Source organism: Macaca nemestrina, chromosome 8 (genome assembly GCF_043159975.1).
Source record: "Macaca nemestrina isolate mMacNem1 chromosome 8, mMacNem.hap1, whole genome shotgun sequence".
Lineage (NCBI taxonomy): Eukaryota > Metazoa > Chordata > Mammalia > Primates > Cercopithecidae > Macaca > Macaca nemestrina.
Window position 1 is genome coordinate 116,153,301 of NC_092132.1, and position 10,273 is coordinate 116,163,573.

Below are 10,273 nucleotides of genomic sequence, written 5' to 3' on the forward strand. Positions count from 1 at the left end.
CCTCGCGGGGCCTTGCTCAGCCTGACAGGGCCCCTAAAGTGCAAAGACTAGGGTGAGCACCCCAATGCCCTGTCTTTTCTTTTTTTCTTTTCTTTTTTTTTTGTTTTTTTTGTTTTTTTTTTTTTTTTGCGATGGAGTCTCACTCTGTCATCCAGGCTGGAATGCAATGGTGTGATCTCAGCTCACTGCAACCTCCACCTCCCAGGTTCAAGCAATTCTCCTGCCTCAGCCTCCTGAGTAGCTGGGATTACAGGCGCCTGCCACCACGCCTGGCTAATTTTTGTTGTTTTGGTTTTTGTTTTTGTTTTGAGACAGAGTCTTGCTCTGTCACCCAGGCTGGAGTGCAGTGGCGCGACCTTGGCTCACTGCAACCTCTGCCTCCCGGGTTCAAGTGATTCTCCTGCCTCAGTCTCCTGAGTAGCTGGGATTACAGGCATATGCTACCACTCCTGGCTAATTTTTGTATTTTCAGTAGAGATGGGATTTCACCATGTTGGTCAGGCTGGTCTCAAACTCCCGACTTTGTGATCTGCCCGCCTTGGCCTCTCAAAGTGCTAGGATTACAGGCGTGAGCCACCCGCGCCCAGCCCATGCCCTGTCTTTTCAAGCTTTCAGCACATACCAAGACCCCCAGCCCAGCTCACCCAGACAAAGCTACTGGGGGGAAAGTGTGAGGAAGGGTGTGGGCATAGCCCAGGCCCTCATCTTCTCTCTGCTGTAAGCTGATAGGGCTGCACCCCCAACTCAGCCGTGAGAGGTCATCCTTGCTCCAGCACAGACTCCTGAGAGGACTCCTCACTCAGAACAGGACTTTGGGAAAGGTGGTTTCTAGAAATGGATGAGTAAATAAATGGACAATTGAATATGCCCAGCATCCTGGGGACCGCAGGAGGAACTGTGTACAGATGGCTTGAAGGCCAGAGGCTTGGGTTGTTGTCCTGGCCCTGCCACTGGCCAGCTGTTTGACCTTGAACAAGTCAGTTCCACTCTGTGGACTTCAGGGTCCTCTCCCAGAAGAACAGCAGCCGTACGGTCTCTACTGCCTGGTAAACACCCTGGCTCACTCTCCCGAGACGGTGGTTGTCATAGTGTGTAGTCCACACAACACCTGCATTGCAACCACTGGGTATTTATTTATTTATTTATGATGGAGTCTCACTCTGTCGCCCAGGCTGGAGTGCAGTGGCGTGATCTTGGCTCACTGCAACTCTGCCTCCTGGGTTCAAGTGATTCTCGTGCCTCAGCCTCCGGAGTAGCTGGGACTACAAAGGCCTGCCACTTCGCCTGGCTAATTTTTTGTATTTTTAGTAGAGACGAGGTTTCACCATGTTGGCCATGCTGGTCTCGAACGCCTGATCTCAAGTGATCTGCCCACCTCGGCCTTCCAAAGTGCTGGGGTTATAGGCGTAAGCCACCCCGCCTGGCCAAGGGAAGTTTTTTTCTTTTCTTTTCTCTTTTTTTTTAGCGCATGTTTCTGAGCCTCAATTCCAGATCAGCTGAGCCTGGAGTTTCTGTAGACAAGGGCTAGAAATCTGCACTTTTAACTCTTGAAAACCACTATGTGCCTTCATCTAAGCTGCCCCTGCTTCTCTCCCCTCCATCCCTCCAGCCTGGCCCTGTCCTCCTCACTCTCCCCTGCACCCTCCCCCACCCCACACTCCCCACAAACGGCCAAAGCAGCAGTGTGAGGCAATCGCTCTATCCTTGACCCCTTCCTTTGCACAGTGAGTGATGGCATTTTTATCTCCTGATGATGATGCACAGCCTTCAGCGGGGGGCATTTAAGACGCAGAACACCAGGTCCAGGCTGCAGCTGCGGGACTCACAGGCGAAGCTTGAGGGGCTCAGGAAGGACAAAGAACCACTTCTTGAGAGAAGAGGCAGCTGCAGCAGCGGCAGCGACCCCACCACTGCCACATCTGCCAGGAAACAATGCTGCTAGCGACGTTCAAGCTGTGCGCTGGGAGCTCCTACAGACACATGCGCAACATGAAGGGTGAGCGCTGCGGGAAGGAGGCAATGAGGGGTTGGCCAGCTCTCAATGGATGAGGCTCAGGCCACCCAATTCTGATCCTAGTTGTGCCTCTTACTGGGTGAACCTGGGCAAGTTTCTTCCCTTCTTGAATCTCAGTTTTCCCCTCGGAAGAAGTGGACTGGTTACTAAGATATATCCCTTCCAGATTCTGTAATTTCTGGTCTTCCCTCTAGGACTCCAATCTTTTTTTCTCCTTTTCTTTCATTTTTAATCTTTTTCTTTCTTTCATCCTTCCTTCCTTCTTCCTTTCCTTTCTTCCTTCCCCTTTTCCTTCGTTTGTTCTTTTTTTCTTCCGCCTTTTCTTTTTTTTGTTGTTTGAATCAAGGTCTCTGTCATGGAGGCTGGAGTACAGTGGAACAATCATAGCTAACTGCAGCCTCAAACTCATGGGCTCAAACCATCCTCCCACCTCAGCCTCTTGAGTAGCTGGGACTACAGGCGTGCACCACCACAACCAGCTAGTTTTATTTATTTATTTATTTATTTTTATTTTTATTAGAGACAAAGTCTTGCTGTATTGGTCACGCTGGTCTTGACCTCCTGGGCTCAAGGGATTCTCCCACCTTGGCCTCCCAAAGTGCTGGGATTACAGGTGTGAGCCACCACACCTGGCTTACTTTATTTATTTTGAGGCGGAGTCTCACTTGTTGCCCAGCCTGGAGTGCAGTGGCACGATCTCAGCTCACTGCAACCTCCGCCTCCCGGGTAGCTGGGATTACAGGTACACGCCAGGATGCCTGGCTAATTTTTGCATTTTTAGTAGAGACAGGGTTTTGCCTTGTTGACCAGGCTGGTCTTGAACTCCTGACCTCAGGTGATCCACCTCCCAAACTGCTGGGATTATAGGCATGAGCCATGGCGCTCGGCCTATTTTATTTTTGAGGCAGAGTCTCACTCTGTTGCCTAGGCTGGAGTACAGTGGCACTATCTTGGCTCACTGCAGCCTCTGCCTCCCGGGTTCAAGCAATTCTCCTGCCTCAGCCTCCTGAGCGGCTGGGACCACAGGCATGCACCACCATGTGCGGCCATCTTTTTTGAAGTATTCCTGACTTTGCCTTCCTTCAGAGCTGGACAAGGCTTGTAGCAGGGGTACCCAGGAAAGTCTTGCCCACAGTGCCAGAGTAAATATTAGACTTGACTCCCACAGGCAAAAAAAGATGGAGGAGAAGAGAGACAGGGGAGTAAGATAGGTGGGCAAGGTAAAGAGAGAAGATGGTGGGGCTGGGAAGACTGTTATCATTGAATACCCAGAAAGGGACAGAAACCAGCTACAAGAAGCTACTTTTGTACAGCTGATTAGCATCCAAGGTCATTTGAATCCTCTGCTGCCACTGAAGGGTACACAAGTCAATCTAGACACGATCTTTCCAATTACACTGGATTGAATTAACTACCTTTAGAGCGAGAAGCCATGCTTAGATCTGCAGCCGGCAGTGGGGTTGTCCTCACTAGATGGACAGGACTTCCCTGGCCCAGAATCCAGGGACACACAGAGCAGCTTATGGCATGCAAGCACACAGACTCATAGAAGCACAGATTCATGCAAGCACACAGACCTCATGCAATCACAGATTCATGCAATGCAAGCAGATTCAGGCAAGCACACAGACTCATGTAACCACAGACTCATGCAAGCACACAGATCTCAGGAGTTGTATTCTCCTTATGAAGTAGGATTTTTCTGGTTGTTTGAACACAGCTTCTTCCCCTTTTAGGGACAGAAACTCCAGCAGGCTCTGGTATAGCCCGTCTCCAGGCAGGGCCAGGCCTGACCACCCCAGATGGAAGGCAGATTTCTGGACCCTGGAGCACTGCGGTGGGAGTTGGGGGCCTGGCTGTAGTTCAGATCCCTGCTAGAATCCTGTGTGCTCCTGAGCAAGTCACTGCCCTCTCCAAGCCAACTTCCTAATTTGTGACAAGATGAGGGGGTGGAATGGTCCATCTCTAAGGGGCTTTCCAGCTCCTAGACAAGGGTTCTTCCCTTCTGCAGGGCTGAGGCAACAGGCCGTGATGGCCATTGGCCAGGAGCTGAACCGGAGGGCCCTGGGGGGCCCCAACCCTAGCACGTGGATTAGCCAGGTTCGGCGGCGGAGCTCTCTGCTCGGTAAGTGCTGAGGCTTCTGGGCTCCTGGGGCTGGCAGGAGGCTCCCGGGAGGTGATGTGGTGCGTGTGGCCTGGGCTCCCCTCCTGCCCTTCCTTCATTTTGAAAGGACGTTCCCAGCCTAGAGTTCCTCAAGGCCAGATCCCCCTCTGGTCACCTGTGGTGGCTGTGTCTAACTCGAACAGCAGGCTGGCCCCTATGGCTTTAGTCCAGGCTCTTCAGAACAATGAGCAGACCCAGAGCTCCAGGGATGAGAGCTGGTGGAGGCTGGGAGAAGAAGGAAGCTCTGTTTCTCTTTGGCTGTGTACCCAGGTTCTCGGCTGGAAGAGACTCTCTACAGTGACCAGGAGCTGGCCTATCTCCAGCAGGGGGAGGAGGCCATGCAGAAGGCCTTGGGCATCCTTAGCAACCAGGAGGGCTGGAAGAAGGAGACCCAGCAGGTAAGCGTGGGGGAGAAGCCTGTGGTTCCTCCATGCTCTACGGCCATCCTCAAGGCCAGCTGGGGTTACTGTTCTTCCCAGAATTCCTGTCTCATGCAGCAGTCACTGGGTAGCAAGTGGTTTTAACTTGAGAACTCTCCTTTCCTGAGAATATATCCTCAGATAATGCTCTTCCCCCATAAAAGACACCCTGGAGAGTCCTGTTGGAGAAACACTATTCCTGTGTGCTTAGCTATAGAATAGGATTGCATTGTGCACCCACTTGGCAGAGACCATGCAAGGGGGACTCCAAGTGTACGTGAGGCCTCATCGCCCTGGGTCAGATATCCCAACGACGCCAAAGTGCACTGTCTGTGCTGTCAGCCCACATGTGGCTGGGCTTGCAGGGGTGATGTGGGCTCACTCTGCAACAGGCCTGGACTAGAATACAGAGTGGTCCACAGCCTTCTGGGGTTCTCTGCGCTTGAGCACTGACCATCACTGGGGACAGTAACCAGGCTCACGGTAAAGGCTGGCAGCTCCGTTATGGAGATTTTGGTGGCTTTACCTTCAGCAAAAGCTGACATGCTGCCCACTACCCAAAGTTCAGGTAGAACCCCTCCTTCCCTAAGTTCTCAGAGTAACGGAGTTAACAGACTACTAGTTTGGGAGTCAAGGAACCTGGGACTTAGATCGGCACTGCTCTTAGCTAAGGGTCCCTGGACCAATCACTGACCTTCTCTGGCCTCACATTCTTCTGGTGTGGAATGAGGTACTGAACTAAAACAAATCTTGAAGATCCCATTCAACATTCTATGTATCTAATCAAGCTGGTGTAAACCACTTTTCCTATTCCCAGGTTTCTCTCTTGGGATCTTTGAGCTTCTGAAGTCAATTTAAGAGTCTTTTCAGTTGGACCTACCCATACCACCATCATTCCCCAGCAAGACAAAGGGTCCAGGGGAGCTGGGTGCAGTGGCTCACACCTGGAGGACGAGATGGGAGAACTGCCTGAGCCTAGGAGTTTGAGACCAGCCTGGGCAACACAGGGAGATCTCATCTCTACAAAAAATTTAAAAATTAGCTAGGTGTAATGGTGCATGCCTGTAGTCCCAGGTACTTGGGAGGCTGAGGCAGGAGGATTTGAGCCCAGGAGGTTGAGGCTGCAGTGACCCATGATTGTGCCACCTGTAAGCTGGGATTACAGGTGCCTGCCACCGTGCCTGGCTAATTTTTGTAGTTTTAGTAGAGACAGGGTTTCACCATCTTGGCCAGGCTGGTCTCATCCTCCTGACCTTGTGATCCATCCACCTTGGCCTCCCAAAGTGCTGGGATTATAGGCGTGACCCACTGTGCCTGGCCAAGAATATTTTTGTCTAACCACCTTCTGGGGCTCCTTTCTCTGACAGGACAATGGGGACAAAGTGATGAGTAAAGTGGTCCCAGATGTGGGCAAGGTGTTTCAGCTGGAGGTCGTGGTGGACCAGCCCATGGAAAGGCTCTATGAAGAGCTCGTGGAGCGCATGGAAGCAATGGGGGAGTGGAACCCTAATGTCAAGGAGATCAAGGTGAGCAAAGTCCAGGTGCGGGTGGCAGGGGCCCAGGACAGCCCAGTGTGAATGCTGTATCAAAGAGAGGACCCCTAGCTATGGGGGGTGCTCAGCCCAACACAGGCTGAGTCGTGATTCTGGTTCCCCATGGCCTGGTAGGTCCTGCAGAAGATCGGAAAAGATACATTCATTACTCACGAGATGGCTGCAGAGGCAGCAGGAAACCTGGTGGGGCCCCGTGACTTTGTGAGCGTGCGCTGTGCCAAGCGCCGAGGCTCCACCTGTGTGCTAGCTGGCATGGCCACAGACTTCGGAAACATGCCTGAGCAGAAAGGTGTCATCAGGTAATACGGGCGGCAGGTTCCAAACCCCCCCTTCTAACACAGGCCTGCGGGTGCAGACCCAAGCATGTGGACTGCATCCCCAGCTCCAAGAAACCAACCCTTGGTGCACCCATGGCTTCCTTCTACAAAAGAACATACTTATTTACCAAAGGAGGGACAAAGACAAGATAGGCCCTACTTCGACAGCCAAACAGCTTGTCCTGACCCTCCCAGAAAGTTTAAGAACCTTAATCATTTGCTGAAGCATGGGACAGGGCTGAGGTTCAGCTGGTACGCTCAGGTACAGCTGTAATGTCGACTAAAATATTGAAATAATCCATACCACTCAGTACACCATGGCCTCCTGAATTTCCCAAGGCCCCAGCCCAGTCACCAGCCTGAATCCTTTCCCTGACCTCCCTGTAATCCAGCAACTAAAGGGCACAAGAGGCCTCAGGGGCCGCTCCAGCTACAAGCAGCCTTTATTCTGATGAGCTGGTAATCATGCCAATTGCCGAATAATTACCCTTTGCAAAGGGCAGTTCCCTGATAAAACTTAGAAAAGCAAGGTACCGTAGAAACGTGTTATCTGTGGTACTAGTGTAAGCAGCCAGTGCAAGAGAGAACTCACAACTGTCCTCCTGACTTGATTTCTCCATTTGCCAGGGCGGAGCACGGTCCCACTTGCATGGTGCTTCACCCACTGGCTGGAAGTCCCTCGAAGACCAAACTTACGTGGCTACTCAGCATCGACCTCAAGGTGAAGGGCATGAGAGGGGGATCTGGAGGGCAGGTGGTAGTGAGAAAAACAGGCTCTTCCCATCCCCACCATGCAACAGAAAGAATCCTCTTCTATTCTGATAGAATCACAGGCTGTAAGACAGGGAAGGGCCTTGAGTGATGGCCTAATTGCTACTCTACCATCTCCAAAGCCTGTGATGGCTCCCTCTTCTTCTTCTTTTTTTTTTTTTGTGACAGGGTCTCACTCTGTCACCCAGGCTGGAGTGCAATGGTGTGGTCTCGGCTCACTGCAAGTTCTGCCTCCTGGGTTCAAGCGATTCTTCCGCCTCAGCCTCCCGTGTAGCTGGGACTATAGGCGTGTGCCACCACACCCGGCTAATTTTTGTATTTTTAGTAGAGACGGGGTTTCACTATGTTGGCCAGGCTGGTCTCAAACTCCTGACCTCATGATCTGCCTGCTTTCCGAAGTGCTGGGATTACAAGCGTAAGCCACTGTGCCCGGCCCTCTTCTGTCTCATAGTTAAGTTCAACTCTATATGTAGTTACCATTTTAGAAAGAAGGAAACTTAGGTCCAGAGATCTGAAGGGTAAAAAAGGCAATATAACTTGTTCATGGTTACACAGCTGGGAAGACCAGGCTGAAATATCTTGTTGGCTAGTCTTGTGCTTCTGAAAGTCATGACAGCAGAGCAGCAATGCAGTCCTCCCACCCCTGACCAGGCAACCCCAAGGCTGCACCTATTAACAGAGCTTGAAGACCAAGCCCCTGACAGCCTGTTTGTGATAGGGTGGAGTGTCTAGAGTGGACCAAAACCCACAAGATGGCCAAATTCTCCTACCTTCTACTGCAGGGGTGGTTGCCCAAGAGCATCATCAACCAGGTCTTGTCCCAGACCCAGGTGGATTTTGCCAACCACCTGCGCAAGCGCCTGGAGTCCCGCCCTGCCTCTGAAGCCAGGTGTTGAAGACCAGCCTGCTATTCCCCAGTGTGCCCAGCTGCACTGGTATGCATGCTCATCAGGAGAATCCCTGCTGGAAGTCTGCAAGTCTGAGATCTCCATCTGGCGACAGTGGGATGGGTGGGGTTAGTGTTTAGAGTATGACACTAGGATTCAGATTGGTAAAAGTTTTTAGCACCAAGAAAACAGGGATGAGGCTCTTGGATTAAAAGGTAATTTAATTCACTGATTAGCTATGACATGAAGGTTAAGGCCCCTAAAATAATTGTAAAACTCTTTTTTCTGGGCCCTTACATTCCCACCTAAAACCATCTTTAAAATGCTAGTGGCTGATATGGGTGTGGGGGATGCTAACCACAGGGCCTGAGAAGTCTTGCTTTACGGCTCAAGAATGCCATGCACTAGCAGTGCGTGTGTACAAGGCAGAATCTCAGAGTGTCTCCTGCAGCCCTCTGCTCCTCCCATTCACTGCACAGCAACACCACAGAACAAGCAGCGCCCCACAGTGGGTGCCTTCCAGAAATATAGTCCAAGCTTTCTCTATGGAAAAAGACAAAACTAATTAGTAGACAGGTTTCCCTATTGCTTCCATAGGCACCCATCAGAATAAAGAATCATAATTCACACAAAACATCAGTCTGTATGTTTTAATATTGTACTGTTAAAAAAAAATCTATGCGGCTGGGCACGGTGGCTCACGCCTGTTATCCCAGCATTTTGGGAGGCCAAGGCGGGTGGATCACAAGGTCAGGAGATCGAGACCATCCTGGCCAATATGGTGACATCCCGTCTCTACTAAAATACAAAAAATTAGCTGGGTGTGGTGGTGCACACCTGTAGTCGTAGCTACTTGGGAGGCTGAGGCAGGGGAATCACTTGAACCCGGGAGGCGGAGGTTGTAGTGGGCCAAGATTGTGCCACTGCATTCCAGCATGGGTGACAGAGTGAGACTCTGTCTCAAAAAAAAAAAAAAAAAAAAAAAAAAAAAAAAAAAAATCTATGCTAGTAGATTACAACTCTACACTAGAGGAGTCCTGGACAAAGCTTTCAATTAGTCAAACTAAATTAGACAGGCTCATTAAAAGGAAAAGAACTACTGGGAAATTATGCAATTCAATTATTTAGACTATGTTACCAGGATCCTTCATAAAAATTTAATTTCCATAAGCACAACCTACATGAGGTTTTAAATTTTTTTTTTTTTTGAGACAGAGTCTTGCTCTGTCACCCAGGCTGGAGTGCAGTGGCACAATCTCGGCTCACTATAAGCTCCGCCTCCTAGGTTCACGCCATTCTCCTACCTCAGCCTCCCGAGTAGCTAGGACTACAGGTGCCCGACACCATGCCCGGCTAATGTTTTTGCTGTATTTTTTAGTAGAGACGGGGTTTCACCATGTTGGTCTGGCTGGTCTCGATCTCCTGACCTCATGATCCACCCACCTCAGCCTCCCAAAGTCCTGGGATTACAGGCGTGAGCCACTGCGCCGAGTTCTTAAAGAATTCTATAAGCAATAGCTGATTAATGGGCCCTGGAAGAGGAAGATTATAACTGAGAATGTTTATTTACCTAATTAAAATTAAAGGCAGTGCCAAATATGAGAGAATAAACAATATTAGTTAACATTTCTGTTATTTATGATGCCAGTTAGTAGTAAGATAATTCCACAGCTGTCAACTTTGTTTGGGGCTGGCAACTTCTCTGTTTAAATAGGCTAAACTTTAGTATTTTGGGAGAAGTGGCTGGAAGAAGGGGTAATATGGTGAAAGCAAATTTCCTTTCTCAAAAGTCAAGAGAATTTATGCGAGGTGGCTCCCGCCTGTAATCCCAACCCTTTGGAAGGCCAAGGCAGGCGATCGCCCGAGGGGGGAGACCAGCCTGACTAACATGGAGAAACCCCATCTCTACTAAAAATACAAAATGAGCTGGGCGTGGCAGTGCATGCCTGTAATCCCAGCTACTTGGGAGGCTGAAGGCAGGAGAATTGCCTGAACCCGGGAGGCGGAGGTTGCAGTGATCCAAGATCGAGCCACTGTACTCCAGTCTGGGCGAAAGAGCAAGGCTGTCTTAAAAAAAAAAAAAAATTATACACACACGCACACACTGGGATGGGAGGGTAGGGAGGATGAAAAAAATCACCATCACCA

General features: G+C 50.4%; 1 protein-coding gene across 1 annotated transcript; it reads left to right on the forward strand.

The window, feature by feature from the left end:
• The first annotated feature begins 1,697 nt into the window (after positions 1-1,697).
• LOC105476573 (steroidogenic acute regulatory protein) lies at positions 1,698-8,647 on the forward strand. The gene is made up of 7 exons (XM_011732656.2): positions 1,698-1,996; positions 4,026-4,139; positions 4,449-4,576; positions 5,965-6,123; positions 6,265-6,449; positions 7,095-7,188; positions 8,021-8,647. The coding sequence occupies exons 1-7, from the start codon at positions 1,933-1,935 to the stop codon at positions 8,132-8,134; spliced, it is 858 nt and encodes a 285-aa protein (XP_011730958.1). The 5' UTR covers positions 1,698-1,932; the 3' UTR covers positions 8,135-8,647.
• Positions 8,648-10,273: the final 1,626 nt, after the last annotated feature.